At 39.8% G+C, this 19,442-nt stretch overlaps 1 protein-coding gene across 2 annotated transcripts; it reads right to left on the bottom strand.

Moving 5' to 3' along the window:
• Window positions 1-235: 235 nt before the first annotated feature.
• Window positions 236-19,312, bottom strand: rcc2 (regulator of chromosome condensation 2). Of its 2 annotated transcripts, none has more exons than XM_026154177.1 (13): window positions 19,262-19,312; window positions 16,372-16,593; window positions 15,880-15,973; window positions 10,393-10,536; window positions 10,187-10,318; window positions 9,849-9,937; window positions 7,541-7,655; window positions 6,722-6,888; window positions 6,422-6,602; window positions 5,530-5,635; window positions 4,364-4,436; window positions 2,646-2,723; window positions 236-1,930 (listed from the first exon to the last, which is right to left on the bottom strand). In XM_026154177.1, exons 2-13 carry the CDS (start codon window positions 16,570-16,572, stop codon window positions 1,826-1,828), a joined length of 1,485 nt encoding a protein of 494 aa, XP_026009962.1. In that variant the 5' UTR covers window positions 16,573-16,593; window positions 19,262-19,312; the 3' UTR covers window positions 236-1,825. The 2 variants fall into 2 exon arrangements, with proteins under 2 accessions (XP_026009962.1, XP_026009961.1); XM_026154176.1 differs by lacking the exon at window positions 19,262-19,312 and adding an exon at window positions 17,638-17,758.
• Window positions 19,313-19,442: the final 130 nt, after the last annotated feature.

Raw genomic sequence — 19,442 nt, 5'->3', positions numbered from 1 at the left:
AAAGGGAGTTTTCTTTCCCACTGTCACCAAAGTGCTGGCTCATAGAGGACAGCAGATTGTTTGGATTTTCTCTGTATTTTCTGATGGTCTTAACCTTACAATGAAGCACCACGAAGCAACTGTTGTTTGGTACTGTACAAATAAAACTGAACAACCTCCCCACCTCTGAGGTGGATGGATGGCTGAATCGTTTTGTTCAATCTGACCTGAGTAGAGGTTTGACTGCACAGACAAATTCATTTACAGGAATCTTTATTCAACCATTTCAATGAAATAAAAAAAAAGCAAGAAACAAACCAAACAAAAACATAACCCAGAGAAATTTCACCATTAAAAAGAACGCACTGCACCTTATCACGTTGAACGAGTTTAGACAGTGCATTGGTGGTTTTGAAGGTTCAGACCTGTTTGTGAAATTGCTTAGAGCGCTGTAAAAGTTAAACTTAATGAAATAAACAAGAGGAAAAAAAGAGCTAAGAGACTCTGTGGTCTTGGAAGGACTGAGGCGCGCATCATTGATGCAAACATTGAAGAAACAAGGAATGTAACATCAACATGAAGTGCACAGAACATGGCTGCTGTGTCTCAGGTAATATTCTTCCATACACTTACTATTTAATGCATAAGTGTGCTCACAATGACAAGTGCGACTGCATAGAGTAAACAGAGTACCTGAATGGTATACTCAACAGCTGGACCAGGATGCATACGAGCCATCCGTGTTGTTGCACCAGATCATCTTTTCTTAGTTTCCTGTATATCCATAACAACAATAAGCTTGGCATTTTTCAGACTTTTGGCAGTTGTTAATAAAGCTGTGGTGTTGTAAAACTGCACGTGGATACTCCAAGTATAATTTGCAAAGGAAAAAAAGCTTTTTAAACCTCATTCTGGGGCAGTCTCCAAAAGTGTTTTAATCAGATTTGACTTACGATTCTATGCATACAGTTTGGTCCTGGTGAACACTAAAGTCAAACCTTCAATTCAATCAAAAGAAGCTTCAGAATAGCTGCCCAGAGGCTGCCAAACATCAAGACAACTTCAGTCAGTGGAGAGTATACAACCAACTGTGTTTAATCTGGGTAAACACTATCCTGTCGACCTTAATGCAGTCTGCAACAAAGTACTTAAGTGCACTATATGGAAGTGTATTACTGCAAGTATTCAAAATGAGACACAGTGTATGTTCCAAATCCTGATTATAATCTGCAGCAGTCGCATACACTCGGTCACACTGCCACAGACAAGATGGATCAGCTGATCCTCGGAACCAAATAAACAAGAATTCCATAACCTGAACATACATGTAGAAAAAGGCACAGGTATGGAGTGTTGGTCTTTAAAATGCCCCCAGTAGGAAAAGACCGAGGGCTCCTGGAGTAGCACCTGTAAATGTCACAACTATCAATACTGAAACAAACAAACAGAATTAAGAGACCCGACATGAATGAGAAAAGAAACTGGAATGGGTTTTTTGGGAAGCACAACTTTGCTGGACGAGATGTGCTTAGAACAAACCGTTGCAGGCTCATTGGGAAGTAAAGATATCTTGACCATTCATTGTGAGAGCTGGACCATCCAGAGCATCTGTCAGTCTCCAGTCCCATCTTCTCTGATTTGAGTGTCCAAATTGTTGTGGAGTCTGTTGGGAGTCGAGATGTGTGGATAACCTTCAGACTCGTGAACACCTCTCCCCTCAACTCAACCATCCCACTAGCACGATGCCGTGACTAGTAGCGACTGAACAGGTCAGGTATTCCTGCTGATCACATGGTTGTTCCTCTGCTCTGTGAAATGGGTTGAGGTGTCACTGCTGGTGGGCCCTTCAGATTGTTCGGGGGTTGTACTCAGGCAGCTTTTTAAGTTTCTCCTGTTCCTGCTCAGTATCCTGTCTAGCAATGACCAGAGAGTGAGAGTAGCCCATCACCACCTGGAGAAACAACACGCACGTTATTTGAAAGAGAAGGACATTTCCCTGCTTCGTGGTAAATAGACAGGTTCTTATATTTCAAATCTACCCGAGTCCTCAAAGAGCTTTGTACAACCTGCCTCGTTCACCAAGTCTCACAGGCACTTTTGTCGTATGCTTTTTCAATTTAATTTAGCTGACTTTTTTTTTTAAATATACCACCACATCACAACAGATGCCTCAAGGAACTGTACATTGTAAGGCAAAGAGCCTACAGCAACTATTAGTTGCTATTGTTATTATTAATTGCTACAATGTGTAGCAATTAGTCTACAGGTTTAAGGACATCACTACTGAAGTGGAGTACAAGCAAACTAGGGCTGATATAATGCTTATTCAAAGTTTTACTTTTATTCAATCCAAGCTCACACACATTATACAGTTTATCTACCCGTAAGCACTTATAACTCACTCACACACACACACACACACACACACACAAGTTTTTGGGAGTCTGGGATCGACTCTGCAACCGTCTGATTGGTGGCTGACCAATCAAATCCAAGACTGTCTGAAACTATGCATCAGATTTGGATCGGATCATTCACACATTCTAATTATGTGAAACTTTGGCACTGCTTAATTTGATCAACGATTGATCAACGATTGATCAGCGATTGTAACAGTATGCATCTTAATGACTCTACTTCAAATAGTTACCACCTTGTCCATTTACCTGCTCAATGTAGATGCCATCCAAGGTCTTTACCTCCTGGGCGGTGGTGGAGGATTTGGGTTTGGTGTCTCCGTATCCCTGCAAGATCAATGACAGATGTGATCAATGTTCATCTCCTATCTTACAACAAAACAGCCAATATCACAATATTTCACTTGCATAAACATTGTTCGAATTTGGAAGCAAGTCACTGGTCAAATTCATCTTCATGTGAATGTCAAAGAGATTTTGACAAGACTGTAGCAACACTAAAGCACACTACAAAGTTTCAATGTAACAAGACTGTGGAGTCTTATGATCGTTTTCCAATTCATCCTCCAACTTTAATTTTCCTGTGTCCCACTTATTTTAAGTTATATTAAAATAATTTAAGTACTAAGTTGTTTTGCATCCTTTTCCCCTGTTTTCCCTCGCTGCCTACTGAACAGCCATCGGATGGTCTTCTGGTTTTTCGCCTTCACAAACTATACAACACACTGATGGCCCTGGATACTCATACTGCAGTCAAAAACAAAAATGCACAAGGTTGGAATCAGGCGGTGGGATAAAATTGTTCTTAGTATACAATGAAGTGCAAGCTGCGCCAAGTTGCAACTCTTACAGTTTAACAAGTCCATTTCAGTCTGGACTGTCAAAACTGATTCCAAAATAACTGACCAATGTGAAAGATGCAATGCCTCTTCTTGTAACCTGAGCCACATGTTTCCACTCCTGGTGTAAAATGAACAAATGTCAGACTGACTATTTCATGATCATGTCTAAGGTTTTAGGGACACGGGTAAATGCGGAGCTTTTCATTGCTATTTTTGGGGGTTCCACTTGTTCCCCTGTAGATTACAAGTCGTTCTCTGTTAGGAAGATATATCCGCCTTCTCTGGAGTTCACTTTTGACTTCCCCAAGTTTTTGTGGCTCAAAGACCAGATTTCTTTAACTGGAAAAGATCAATTTCACATTTAAAAGGTAGCTCTTAATTTCTTTCAAATCTCTTTTATTGGTTACATTTTTCCAACTATGTCTGTAGTTTGTGTATACCCTGTAAGTTGATTCTGTTCATCTTGATGTTTATCATAAATCCCCCCTCCCAACTGGAAAACTTGCTACCTGGCGCACTGCTCTGAGCATGCGTGTTTAAATACTGTCAGTGCGAGTTTCAGGCGAGCAATGAATGAGACTCGCTCGTCGCTTGGATTTTAAGGAGGATGTCAAACAAAATGTGGTAATTTCCAAAACATGCTGTAAAACTATTGCTGCAAACGGAGCAGTGGCATGAATTTATTCCACCAGCTGAATCATCCACTGCAGAATTAAGACTGTTTTACACTCTGCACGCCAACGTCTCCCCACACACCAGCGGAAACGTTAAACCAGCTGTGGCACCTGTGACTGTTCTCGGTCAGTAGTTTTTACACTCAGTATCTAGACTTTTGTTTCTGTAATTTGAGGGCATCACATTTTTTATTTCACAGATTTTATGTTATTAGCACAAAAGAGCATCTGTGTAATTTCAATCGTTTTATTTTGTCTCACAAAATATTGATATTTTCACTAACTAAATTTTAATTTTATTTTAACTAAATGTTACTATTTTAACCAAACAGAACTATTGTTCTGTATGTTTTTTGTTCAGGTTTAAAAACAAAAATAACGACAGATTATGTAGACGATGGCCTACAAAGCTGTTAACACTGGACATGTGATGTCTCATAATGACTCTTACCAGCTCTCCAAATGTGGGCGAGGGTCCCCAGCTGATTGTACTCTCATCTGCAGCAATGATGATGCTGCTCTTCCTGATCGATACAAACATGCAAACAGAGTCAGAGCTACGGATGTAGATAAGAAAACAACAAATAGTCCCAAAAGTGTATGTAAAACACTATTAAAAGTGCTTTACTTACATTAATTGTATTGTAAAGTACTATACATACATATTACACATAGGGTGCTGAATAACGACCCATCTTATCTTAAAGACCTCATAGTACCATATCACCCCAAAAGAGCATTTGGCTTTCAGACTGCAGGCTTATTTGGGTTTCCTTCAGCTTCCTGGTGCCTCTTCTGTGGAACCAGTTCTCAGTCTGGAGTCAGACACCCTCTCTACGTTTAATGCAACAGGTCTATGCTGCTGAAGGCTTCCCATGAGGAGTGTGACGTGTTTTTTCTTCACTCTCTTTTTTCATTCACTGTGTTTTTACGCCACTCTTCATTTAATCAGTTATCCCTGAACCTTGTTCCGCCAGAGGTTTCTTCCTTTCAAAAGGAAGTTTTACCTTCCCACTGTTGCCAAAGCGCTTGCTCAAAGGAGGTCATGTGAGCGTTTTCTCTGTATTATTGTAGGGTCAACTGTTGTTTTGATTTGGAGCTATACAGGTTAAACTGACTCTAATATGCATATGATAATATATCAGTGTGTGTGTGTGTGTGTGTGTGTGTGTGTGTGTGTGCACGCACAGTGAACCTTCAAAGGTCAGTCTATAAATCAAAGCGTGAGAGAACTGACCCTGAGGAACTGTCCAATTAGGGCAAGATAATCCCAAAACCAAAAAATACTGCCGGCTGTGAGTGGTACCCCTCAGCTACACCTATGGCATCAATATAAAAAAATCCTAGGCGACTTCCTTCCTGACTTATCACATTCACAATATTTTCAGAAAACGTGCCTTGTGATCTTGAGGTGGAGGTTTAAACTTATCTGAGGTTTCTAGTAGATACATCTATGGTATGAATCTACGTGAGCTTGTTCTTGAGTTATCACATCAACAAACCGTCCACGCTGTCCACCCACCTGGTGGGGTCCCCACAATACTCAATCAGGCTTTTATGGCTGAAGGGTAATAAAAACCAAAAGAAAAAAACGAAACAAGTGACGACAGCACTCACCCACATGCCAGGCTGCGGATCTTCCAGCCACAAAGATCCTGCACAGCTTTGGGGTACATGGTTGACTCTCTAGAAGTATTGGTCACCCCCCAGAAAAACAGCCCACCTGTAAAATACAACATGTACAGATTTATACGTGTGCTCCTCTCACACCTCTCATTAAAATTGTAGTTTCTGTAAACAACCTTGCAAAGAAAAAAAAAAAGTTTTCTGTTCTTTAGAAGACAGAAAGTTAAAGCCTTTCTTTTTCACGATTACTTCTTTATGGTTTCAACAATTTGAATTCATTAAAAATGGAAAATAATAATCGCAGCTTGTAATGGCTTTTTGTAGCAGGAAATAGCCATGGTACAGTTTTTGTCCACTAGGGTCTGAATGGCATACACGTCATCATCTGCTAGGCTTCTGCTTCAGTGACGTCTGAGGGAGTCCATCCTCTTCATACTCACTTAGGTCAGCTGAATGTTTCAAGTGAGGTTTTTAAACAATCTTACCAAAAGCCAGAAAACATTTTGGGATTTAGAATTAAAGAACTGGTTTATATTTAATTGATTTAATTCTTCGTTCTGCCAGTGTAATCTTATGCAAATGACTATAACACAAGTCTAAAGTATGAGCAGACTGATAGGCGCCTCTTTTATGCTCCTAATTTCCTTCAAACAAATTTACTGTGCAGCTACAAAGTTACATTTTAACTCCATGAGACTTGTTTCTAAAATTCAGTTTGTCTAAACTGTTGATGGAATGGACTGGTGGGCAATTCTGCGTGCCATATGACTTCACTTTCCTGAACATCCAAGTTAAACAAGAATCTGTGAAAACTAACAGTATCAACGTTCGTGCAACCTACTTGAGCGAGACTGTTTAGAGATCTTGTTGCAATGTGACATACCCATCTCGCTGACAGCAAACGAACATTGGTAGCCTGCATAGATCTGACTGGCACCACGGCCAGGAAAGTCAAACAGCTTGACCAGCCGGGGAACCATCTCATCCTTCTGCTCGGTGTGACCGAGGCGCCCATAGCCGCCAAAGCCCCAGGTGAACACGCGCTTCTGAGAGTCCAGCACCAGCTGAAAACACAAACAGCAGCAGTTTGTAAACCCTTTTGCAAAATTAAAAAAATCAATCAATCAATCACTGGCCATCTAATTTGATTTGCTCCTGATAAGACTTCTGGGAATCCTCTCACCGTGTGATTAGCCCCGCAGGCCACGTCTCTCACAACCACGTTAGGCACAGGCATGATCTGGCCATCCTTGGACTTCTCAATGAAGATCGCGACACGACGAGGGATGAGCTCACAGTCGAACTCTATGCGCTGGGCACGAGCTATGAACTTTCCATCACTGTTGTGGCCTGCAGTGACAGAGATGCAGAACAATAAAAAACTAATGGAGTTTATCGTTCCCAACACATCAGTGCTTTCCAGTGCACAAACTACACTACTGTGTCTACATGATACATATCCCGTGGTATGAATTTCAGAATTCTATGCCACCTCATTCTCAAGTTATCACATTCACAAACTTGGATGTCCATGCTGTCAGCCCAAGTCTAACCTGGGAAATTCACCATGATGAAAATCATTTGCGTGCATTTAACTACAGTTTTCTAGAATAAATCAGCAAGAAAGGTTTTGTCAAACACGTCAGTGATGGTGAACTGTAATGGGCTCGATATAAAATGTCATTTCATCTTGATAAGTGTGTAGTTTGTTAACATATGAAAACACTTTATTTACCAACCCAAACAGATGCACCTATGGTATCAATTTCAAAATCTCGAGTTAACACATACACAACATTTTTGGAAAACTTGACCCTGAGGTTGAGATCGCTGAAATTAAAACTGCTCTAAGTTTTAGTAGATGCACCTATGGTAACAATTTAAAACTCCTAAATCGCTGAGGCGTGAAAACTGGTGTCATTGCAAACAATCTTCTGCAGCCTTAAGCAGTTTTAAACTGTAAACAATGTTAAAACATGAAAACAATGTGCTGAGAGCTTACCCAGCTGTCCATACTCTGGGCAGCCGAACGAGTACAGGTTTCCTTTGCAGTCCACCACCATGCTGAATTCAGCACCACAAGCCACCTTCACCAGGGGCTGCCCATTGTAGGAAATCTAGAGAGAAACACAATTCAGTTTTATTTATATAGCGCCAAATCCCCACAGTTGCCTCTAAGTGCTTAATACTGTATGGTTGCACCCTAAAATAATGGAGCGAAAACCACAACAATCAGACAACCCCAGCAGCCTAACCCCATCACAGCAAAACTAAGGGAGGTTTCAGGGTAATCCGATCCAGCCCCAACCAGCTTTATTAAAAACGATGCTTTAAGCTTATCTTAAAAGCCACGAGTATATCCGTCTCTTGACTGACTGGTTCAACAGAAGAGGGACCTGAAACCTGAAGGCTCTCTCTCCCACTCTACTTTTAAATAGCCTAGCAGGCAGTCTGAGAGGAAGTGATATGGCTCAGCACGAGTAACAATAACTTTAATTGTGTATCACATTTTAACTGAATTTGTGCTTCACAGTTTGAATAAAAGACACATTAAAAGTATACATGTTCAGACATACAGACCAACCACATGGGGTAAAACATTCATTCCAACATACACACTTAGATGTAAACTACAGCCCAAAATAAAGAGGAAAAGATTAAGGGAACGCTAACCTATAAATGTGTTTTCAGCAGTCGTTTAAAAGAAATCTCACGCTCAACCTGACAGGGTGTTTGGGCACCACAGCCTCACCAACATAATGTTAGGAGACCCTGGTTAGAGGATTGGACAGGTCAGCCGCAATGGTAAGCTCTCTGAAGTTTACCAATGCGGCTGACTAATCAAAGGTCCTGGGACCCTGTTTCTCAGCTCATTCCAGGTGCTGCATGTTTGTTTTTTTATTACAGGTACAGCAGTTTGCCATACATTATACAGAGCTCGAGACTAACTTTTTTTTTTAGGTGCATCAGCATAAAAGTTGGGTGCACCCAAATTTTTTTGACCGCATCACATTCTTTACTTTGAAAGGGCCTGCTTCACCGCTCCACTTAAGATCAAAGTGGTATGTGGCCTGTGATGTAAAATGAATTTGATACACATCGATCATCATTTAAGACCAATGCATTAATTAATCAAAGGAGTAATTAATCATATGATTATTGGGGTTTTCTCTGTATTATTGTAGAGTGTTTACCTTACAATATACGTGCCTTCAGGCAACAATTTGCTACATTTATACAACACTGTTTCTGATGCTGGATTTAAGAAATAAGTTCGCTTTTAAAACATGTAAATGTTTTGTTCTTATGTATCACTTTTCTACTCTGCAGGAGCGCTCAAAGTTCTTTATACGATGCCTCATTCACACCTCTTCACACAAGCACTGTTTCAATGCAGAAGTGCTTTCTCTCTAACATTCACACACATTCATGCTCTGATGGATGCAACAGAAAGCCACTCCTGTTTGAGGATTCTGACAAGAGGAGGCAGCGGTGTTGATTCATTTAAATTAACCACCTCACTGCTGTAACCAGGTTTCTAGCAGGCAGAGTAAATCAATAACTTGATTAAATAATTAATCATTTACTCACAAAGACTTAGAGCGAGACCACTATAGAGTAAGTTGTGCACAAGAAAACTATAATCCAGGCAAATAATTTCATTTCACAGGATCAATTAAATTCCTTGCATGTAAATTCAATAACCTGCATGTGAACTTAGCAGCCACATGCACAAAGAAGCCACTGTCTACGTGAGTATGTCTCCTTGGTGCACTGTTGCAGTTTCACAGTCTGTGGGTAGCTCTCTGCGCTCTAAATCCTGTATGCACAAATCAACTGATTTCTGAATGTTGGAGGCAGAGCACAAAGGAAGGAGGTGTCCTGCTGTGGTCACTTTGATGGACTGTTCAGGTTACAGCTTTAAACTGAGTTACATCGCGGCAGCGCCGTAAGCGCCGTTTTAAACCATATTTGTTTACAATTTGGAAAATAAAGTTAGCAGAATTAACGATCCACAGTCATTGTTTGCTGTGTAGCAGAGGAATTGCTGACAACCAAAGGATTCTAAGGTAAACTATGAAGCCACTGCACTGCTGTCCCATTAATTAACAATTTTGTTTTTGTTTGATAATTTTATATAATTGTTTTGAGTTTGTTTTTGTTATTTTGAAACCATAAAAGCTATGGAATAGCAGATTAACTGTATTCATTTCCTGTGACTGACGAGACTTGGACAGCAGTGACACCTACACCACCACACTTTATCATCTGATAAAGGAAGGAAAAGTACGAGTTACACCCTGGCTTACCAGTGCTGGGGTGAGGACTGCATCAGTCTGGTTGCCCTGACCAAGCTGGCCCAGCTTGTTCTCTCCAAATGAATACACAGCGCCATCCTCTGAGGAGACAGAGTACCATCAGCAAACATGTTAAAAGCACAGAGCCATTACCGACTGGATTTCAGTTTGGAAACATCCTTCGATGACCTGTGCAATCAAACCAATAATGCGTAATCCAATCCCAGAATACACTGGTGTTTTATTTCAACAAGCGGCTGTATTACATGATCTTGTGGCTGTTCTGCACAACCACTGAAAACAGCTGCTGTTGTGCAAGGAAAACCCACACAGTCCCCAGTTAAGCCTACCTGTGAGTGCCAGGGTGTGATTGCGTCCACAGGCTACAGAAACAATAACATGCTCTGCCAGGGCCTCGATCAACTTGGGAGCTTCCAGGCGCTTGGTGTCTCCATGACCCAGCTGACCTTTGTCATTACGACCTAAGGAAGCAGGAAGACAAGCTCAGTGTCTGATAACACAACCAACACAGACAACCACTGTGCATGTTACTTACCCCAGCTCCACAGCTTGCCCTCTGTGGTTATGAAGAGACTGTGAGCAGCACAGGGGCCGGACACCACGCAGCTAACCTGGACGTCATTTAGGCAGCCATAACGATGAGGGCCCCAGAGATTTTGGCCCAGGTTGCGGAAAGCAGCTAAGAAACACACACAGAACCCGTGTCAAGACCCCCCACACACACAAATGCACAACACTGGCACAACCAGTGTTGCCAACTCCTCATTAAGGAAAATCACTATTGGCTGTCCTAAAAGTTGCTAGAAGTCGCTAAATGACGTCATTGCCTAATTTGCATAATTGGTCACGCTAATCTAATTGTAACCTATGTTGTTGGAGAGAGAAATAACATCGTGGAAGAGACATAAAGTGAGTAAAAAACGTCCTAAATGCATTTAGAGTTTATTTAGAACTACAAATTAAATTTCTTTTAGCAATTGTTTTTTTTAATGTCACAATTCCAACCCTGCTCCTTTGTCCTTGGACCGGCAAAAGTGACCCGAAATAGGCACTCTGGTGGAGTTACTGTGTGTGTGTGTGTGTGTGTGTTTATAAGTAGTTTTAAACCTTGTGATCCACAAAACAGCATAAGAGTAAAAGAGTAAAAGAAGAACTGACTGCGTTACAGCACCCGCTGCTTGTTGAGAGTAAAAGCGATATACACTTTCACATCTTTTTTTAGTGACTTTTTTAAAGAAAAAAAGTCGCTAAGGGGTCTGAAAACTCGCTAAATATAGCGACAACGTCGCTAAGTTGGCAACACTGGGCACAACGCTCCCTCTGTACCTTATTCTGTTCATAAACACTGCATTCTTTAAGAATGCTGACATTTCTATAAACGGAGCACAAAAAAGAACGTTTGTGTTTGATCATTTCTTGTAACAATACTTCTTTGTAATAACTAAGCTGCACGGTTGGCTTGGAGAACTTTAATAGTTTAACTGCACAAAAAACATTGTAAAAAAAAAAACAGCGTTGACTGTATTTATGTGCCAAGTCAAAAATATACTTTCTAAAGAAAATATTTTTGTTAAATGCAAAAATATATAAATAATGTCAAGTGCAGTCAAAGCTTAACATTTTTATTGGTCTGTGGAAAAAATGTTATATTTTTAAATAAATGCAATTTCATTAACACAATATTTTATATTATTTCAATTTTATTTTATTCAAAAAATATTTCAAGTGGATGTGGTCTGACACTGCCCACGGCCCCCTTTAGACTCACCCCTGCTTGGCCTTCAGTGAGCTGTGTAATATAAACATGCTAAGTTAACAGTTCATCTGCTGACTTTAACGGAGGATTTTTCACTGTGTAAAACAAACAGCGGTGGAGACAAAGTTTACTTTTCTTCAGGTCAGCGTTTGTTGATCAGGTGGTTTGATGAGGACTTTGCTAGCTTTTCCCAGTAAAAGGTTTTAATGGCGATTACAGGAACAGTGCCGCCGGTCAGCCCGACCTCCCGATGTTATCAGCTCCACCTCTCTGCTCTTCTCCGGTGTGTAAACAGACTCTAGAGTGACGAAAAACTAATAAAATGCACCTGGAAAGTGTGGCGCATTATGGCGTGCATTTTTAAGGATGCACTATTCAAAAATCGGTGACAACCACCTCAAAAAACCAACTTATCATACATCTAGTTTCCTTTGAAAACTGCAAGTGGCCAGAGTCAGGAAAGACTGAGAAATCCACTGCTGCAGCTGAGCTGTGGTGTCTTTCAGGGAGAGCAACAGCTTCCCACTCCTGCTGATACACCAGGACAGCAGTGAGAGGAGGCAGCCAGCTGAGAGATGGAGAGCAGAATAGACACGCTGTTGTGCCTTTATCAAAGACTGATAGTTTAAAAATAGTTACCCGTTTTCAGGTAATATTTAAATAATTCTGTCATTAAAATGGGATGTTTTCAGTCGTGCTCAGGTCCTACAAGCAAAAAGTAAACAGGTAGTTAAACCTTCGACAACACTTAAACATCCAGTCACATGAAACATGGTGTATTCTGGATTATACTACTGTTACATCTATGTATTTGTTGCATGTTATTGTTGCAGATGTCAAATGCTTTATATATTTTACAGTAAGTTCACAATGATGATATTCATTTGCATCATCTCTGCGCTGTTAGAGCCGTTTAAGACTGATATCTTTTCCATCTGGCTTGAAACAGTGCACACATACAAGTACTCCCAGTGTCACGCGAGCTTTTATTTCCTAAACAAAACTTACACTTTAATTTTTTTTTCCCATTTATACTTCCTTTGCAAAAAAATATGTTTGTAAATTCTGGATTTGACATAACCAAATAGATTGGAATATAAATACTCACTTCATGTAGTTAACACCATCATCATCTGGTTAAATAAACAAGCCCATTCACTCATTTGCGGTCCAGATGTCAGCATGAATGAACCTATTTCAGACTCTTTGGCTGCAATGATTTTTTTAACCCCAGGATCACACAGACTGTGATGTGTACGGCCAGTTCATAGTGAACAGGCTGCATCATCAACTGACTTCTCTACTGCAGATGTAAACTAATCAACCACTTATTGATTTTGTCTGGGTCTGTATGCCCCTGCATCAGTTCTGCACCATAATGAGAACAGCAGTCAGGTAAAGACAAGAGCATCCACACAGCAAACAAAAGCACTCACATGCACAGAGAGTGCTTTTTCTTGGAGCCAATTTCTTTTTATGTTGTTTGGGAAACTTTTGCAGTCATTTATTGAAAATTTTGCAAATAAATGAAAATACAGGAAGCACAAAGTCTGTGCAGTTCTAATGAGCTTGAAATGAATATTTGATACGTCTTTGTTCTTTGCTCTCCTCTATGAAGATAACACCACACACTGCTGCATCTCTCTCGACCTCCTACATAGATACCAGATATTGTAAATTTGCACTTGTCACTCCTTAAGACCTGCTGTCACTGAATTTTGAGGAAGCTTGTGAGAGCTTTCCTTAGTAAATCAAATTTTTGCCATTTCTGTCTTGAACAAAGGTGACGACAGGATTCAGGAAAAGTTGACTCTAGAGGGTAAAGAATGGCTTCTTGACAGCCACACATCTACTTCTGATGAGGCTTGGCATACAGTAGACGGATCAACTGACAGGCCAGATGCATCTTTTAGATCCTGTGTTGAGTCTTTGCTTGATTATGTTCTTATTTCTTATGGACATTAGTTCTTGAAGATCTCTGAAAGCTTGGAGGATTATTGTTTACAATATTAAGCAAAGTATAAAATAGAAATAAGACGGCTCAAGATTTTTGAGGAATCATTTTCAATGAGTAATTAGTACTTTTAACTGGTTGTAATGAAAGATACAATCAATGTGACTCAAACTGCTCCAATGTTACAGGCTTAAAGCTTTCAACATGTCCTGATGTTGTCTCCACACTCTCAGATGTCCAACTAGGGGCTAAATTTGACGAGTACCTGGAATCTAGTTAAGTGCTAGGGGTTCAGCTTCCAGTGCAACAAGTCTGCAGCAGTATATCACAGCTGATAACATTTGTCTAGATCAGGGGTGCCCAATCCCGGTCCTCGAGAGCTACTATCCTGCAGCTTTTAGATGCATCCCTACTCCAACACAGCTGAATCAAATGGTTTGATCTCTTCAGCATGCCATCATGTTTGGCAAAGGCCTGATAACAAGCCATTCATTTGATTCAGGTGTGTGGGAACAAGGATGCATCTAAAAGCTGCAGGACGGTAGCTCTCGAGGACCGGGATTGGGCACCCCTGGTCTAGATGATGTTCAATGATTTCTCTGCCCAGGATATGCCCCTAGTGCCCCTGAAGACAACAACACATGGACTTGATATCTACAATATGGTGAAGAGATTCTTCATGGAGGAAAAAAAAAAAAAAAGAAGATACCAGTGAAAAAGCTGTTGACGTAACTACAAATGGAACAGGCGTCATTGTGCAATGTAAAAATTACACAGATTTCCCAACATTTCTACATTACCCCCGCACCATTCAGCAGCAGGTGATACATGCAATATGACAACTCCCATCATAGAGATCATAATTAGCATCTGGAACTTTTAGCTGAATATGGTAACCTGTTACAAAACACAAAGATCCGATAGTGCAGGCGGGGGCGAGTTTGGCAGTGTTTTTGTCACTTTTGAATTCAATGAGTTAATGCAAACCCAAAATGAAGACATCTCACTGGAAATGCATTTAAAGCTACGATGAAAATTCTCTCTGTACATTTACAGAGGAAGAAAAAAATCCCTGCACTTTCCCTCTGTGCAGTCAGTGCTGAATAACAATGCTTCTGCATCTGGGGCTTTGGACGAAGCTGCAGACAAGTACGCTCAAGTCTTAAACAGACTCGGGCAAGAGTTTGAGAACAGGTTTAGTGACTTTGATCGACTTGAGCCATGTGTGTGTTAGTCATCTGAAATCATTTCATGTAAGTGTACACGACATGCACTGCTGAACAGCTAAGTTCAACTTGGATGCTGAACAAGATTAAAATCCTAACAAAATGACCTCCACACATCTCAAGACTCACTCAGAAGTGCAGTGTTGTTTATATTGTAATTATAGCCCAGATTACAGTTCACTGGTGTACAGCATATCTGTAAGTGGGAAACCAGGCTTCCCACTAACAGATATTTACAAAGACGTTTTCAGTAAAAGACGCTGTAGTTCTGTTAAACTCAAATATTGTACAAAAATGTGATCAGTTCAAATAAAAAAAATGTTACATGATTTGAAGTTGTGACAGTTAATGGTTTCTTAAAGAAAATTATTTTAGACAAAATGCTACAAATGTGTTCATTCATACAAAACTGTCAAAATATTTACAAAAATATCACAAGTGGAAACAGACTTTCAAATGTTGATACAGAAGATTCGCACAAATAAACAATGTTGTGTATTTAAATCTGCGTTCCCCAAATAATTGCAAATATTAATTCTGGGGAATCCTTGACACTACTGTGATCAGGTCACCCGCTCTCAGATAGAAATATTAGCACTAAAGGGGAACAGCTAAACTTTGTTATTCAAGATATCATACAAGTAGCACCTTGTACTACTCTGTATGCTTCAAGTAACTCTCAGTTTAACAAAAGGTCGGTGACCCTTGACCTAAAGCGCAGCATAGGTTGACCTCACAACTACCAGCACCATGGAAGCTCATGAAAGGTGTGTTTGTATCAAACAACAGACAAACTGTTTGATAGAATAGAAAGGTAAAAATAACATTTTGTAGCTTTGATTATGCACTGAAGCCTTTTCTTGATAAAAATAGTTTCTCTAACAGGCTCAGGACTACAGTGTGCACTCTCTGTACAAGGACCTCAGGAAGCTTCTTAATCACGCCATCATCACCAAAATATTAAAAATGACTAGATGAGTCATACTCCCTAAGAAAACAGGATACACGTGGCCATGCCAACATACAAAAACTAGACTATCCTGCGACACAGGTACATTATAGGATAGCCATTTGAATGGTGTTTACCTTGCTGTTTGGGAACCTCCTTTCTTCCAATCAAATCCCAGTTGGTTGCCCCAAAGATGAGCAGTTGGCCCTTTACCTTTGGGCACTCGAGTTTCTGCAAAAAGAGGACAATAACTATAAAAAACAAACAAACAATGAATAAACAAAAAAATAAATCTAATCTATTTCCTAGGTCAAAGGGAAAAGTAGGTTTTATTTTGTATTATTATTTAGCAATAACCAAACAGGGACAGCTTTAACACAAACTTTTCATACAGCAAATATTTCTTTTTAAACAAGAAAAACAATGAAAAAATTCTGATTAAATTTCATATTACAGGTCAGGCTGTACTATGAGAAGGGAAAAGCATAAACACACATGCTGATGAAAAACAACAAAGAAAGGCGAACGGTTTGACTGACGGTCATTATCAGGTAATAACTGAGAAATGTTTGTAACACAGAACACTTTAACTTTCAAAAACCAGTCAGTCTATGTTTGATCAAACGCACTATTTTCTCTTTCACGTCGTCTGCCACAGTGACCGGTTGGAGACCAGACTTGGTGGTGGGTTTGCCGGATTTCTTGTTGTTTTCCTGCTCAAAGTCAAACTCGTCATCACTGCTGAAATCCCTCTCTCTCCTTTTCCCGCTGGCTCGCTTCCTTTTCATCCCACCATTCCCTGAGACATCTGTCACCTTCTTGCGTGGCATCTTTCAAACTCAAGCTGTTTTCTGTGGAAAAGAAGAAACCACATAGTGTTATTCAGACCACATGGAAACTTAATTGTCAAAGAAACAAAGGCTGTGGAAAAGACCAAACGAAGGCTTGTTGAATAAAACTACTAACGTGTTAAATTACAGAAACACTTATTTGAAGTACAGCACAACACAATAAGATGTGAATGAAAAACCCTGTGCAGGAGTTAATTACCAAAAACTTCAACTCATTAAACTCGTGGGCTGGTTATGGCGGAATGGACGTTATTAAAAATAACTAAATGCTTCAAATCGGTCTTTTGTTAACGTAAACTTTGGCGAATTGGCGAACTTCACTGGCTACAAGTTCACACGCTTGAGTTGATGCTGCCAGCACTATATGTGTGCCGTTATATAAGTTTGCCACATTCAAGAAGCCCTAATTCATCTCTATTGTTACGTACAAGCTAATAAAATCTCTCCGGTTTTCTTAAATTACATTCTTAGTGGCTGTCTAATACTCGGCTATTCGACATTGGCGTCGGGGGAAATACACAAACAAAAACAACCACCTAGCTTGTTATGCACACACAAAAAAACCCAGCAAACTATAACAGTGCACCGGTTTAAGTTTGCGAGCTAGCTGCTAGCCTCATTAGGCTGAGCGGCTAACCTCTGTCGCTCTTTGTTCACATAATGGTCGGGTACCAAGCTAGCTGATGTGCTAACACACGGCGTACGAAGTTAAATAGTTAGCCGCTACACAAACAAGCTGCGCAAAGTTTGTATATTGTACGAAAACACCAACACTCTCGAACCCACCGTAAAATAATATCACATAAAATGGGAAAAATAGACGACTTGATAGGTTTCATTAAGCTAACGTTACCTCTCTACTGTATGCTAACACACATCCTAAATAAAGACATAAACACAAACACTCTGTAAAACGATGATACAACATAAAACTTTATCCACGTTTTCTTGGCTGGAAATATTTTTTAATAAGCCCAGGTACAATCTGTGGGATTTCGGGAAATATCATTATTAATTTTAGACAACTAAAAATAAATCAGATACCGGCGATTTCCTGATTCAGCGGCTCTCTGTCCGTCTCTGGTTTGATTGATTTGAACAAAAGAAGCTGCAGTCTGCTTTTACACCACGTGGTCTGTTTTTCGTATTCATACAGGAAGCCGATACACACAGGGGTGCCGCCGGGTGATATGGGGCCCCGTGAAGAAAAACAGCACTGTGGCCCCCACCTCGTTCATATTGCAAACCATGCGAGCCCAAAAATATAACACTGTGCAGACATCAATATTCTGCTTGGATAATTACATTTTATGACTCTGTGCAAGCTTGATGAGATTTTTAATGTTAATGTTTGCTAATGGTTGGTACCTTATACTAAAAACGAATAAAATATACCTTTACTACTGTTTAGAGAAATATATATATATATATATATATATATATATATATATATATATATATATATATATATTTACTTAATGCACAGTTTGTGTGAAGCACCTATAATTTTGCTGTACATGTACAATAACAATAAAGGGCTATTCTCTTCTATATAAATTAAATAATCCTCTGATATGTTTTTTTCAAACAAAGTATTGCAACATGAAATTTGTCTCTGTCCTGAGACCTGGTGGAAATAAAAATAGATTTTAATCTGTTTTAGCTTCCTGAAAGCTCTCACCACCTGCAACAGTCAAAGACAGTGTGCAAAATACACCCAGAGCTGTACATCTCTAAAGGTTCTCTGCTCATGTTACAAAATAAATAATGTGTAGAAAAGTATATTTCCCAAAGGGCCTCCTGCAACTTTGAACATCACCTACTTCTTGGGTCCTACCTCTGCTCGCCACACAGCACAACCCTGACAATAGCAGCCATGGCAGTTTGTCTTCCTGCACCTGTTGGCTGTTCCTACAACAGTCCCAGCATGGGAATAATCACTGCCTAGAATATAAATAAAAACACCTTAATCTGTTTTATTTTATCTTATTTTTCACTGTGGTTCATTCATTCATCTAATTTGTTTTTGATTAATGTGTGTAGACATGAGTGATTGTGTTTATGAATACTGCTGTGATGGTAACTATTTATTTTATTAAGAAATAATATTTTTTCCATATGCTTGACTCGGGTGTTTTTTGGCAATAAGCTCTCTAGCTTTGGAGCAAAACCCTTTGACATGAAACTGAAGATAGAAGGGTGATAGAAGTGTTGCACAGCAAGCCTCGAGGGCCGGTGTCCCTGCAGGTTTTAGATCTCACCCTGAGTCAACACACCTGAATCAAATGATTAGTTCATCATCAGGCCTCTGGAGAACTTCAAGACATGTTGAGGAGGTCATTTAGCCATTTCAATCAGCTGTGTTGGATCAAGGACACATCTAAAACCTGCAGGACATAATTCACACCAACACTCTTTCTGAAACAGCGAAGCTTCAGACATCGTTAGATGTTGTGATGGCCAAACCCGTGGCCACACTCTAAAGTCGGTAACTTTTGTATATTCAGTTTTCATTTGAACATAGTAATACATTTTAGTTGCCAATAACTTTATTGATTGGTTTGGATACATTTGTTCTATTTGTAAGCGCGCACATTTAGTTTACTTATGTATTCATACTACTTCATTTCTTTGCTTTCTGACTAACCTTTTTCTTTTTATTTCTTACCTGCCATCATCCCTGGGAGTTGCTGGACAAAAGATGGCAGCCAGGGTTTGAAACCATTAAAAAGGACGATAATTGGACCACACCACCACTTCCTGCTGAGGGGGGAATGTGTGTTTTCTTTACTTTGAAAACAAAGTATTTGTATTTAATTAAATATTTGAGTTTAGGGTTTAATGGGGTT

Source organism: Astatotilapia calliptera, chromosome 20, assembly GCF_900246225.1.
Source record: "Astatotilapia calliptera chromosome 20, fAstCal1.2, whole genome shotgun sequence".
NCBI lineage: Eukaryota > Metazoa > Chordata > Actinopteri > Cichliformes > Cichlidae > Astatotilapia > Astatotilapia calliptera.
The sequence above is the reverse complement of the archived record's forward strand: the minus strand, read 5'-3'. Positions and strand labels throughout refer to the sequence as shown.

Excerpts from the sequence above, each read along its gene's own strand:
- rcc2 (XM_026154177.1), bottom strand. The coding sequence starts at position 16,572 with ATGCCACGCAAGAAGGTGACAGATGTCTCAGGGAATGGTGGGATGAAA. Across the intron at positions 15,974-16,371 it reads ACGACGTGAAAGAGAAAATA|AAACTCGAGTGCCCAAAGGT; the intron begins GTGCGTTTGATC and ends CTCTTTTTGCAG. Across the intron at positions 9,938-10,186 it reads TCACACCCTGGCACTCACAG|AGGATGGCGCTGTGTATTCA; the intron begins GTAGGCTTAACT and ends CTGTCTCCTCAG.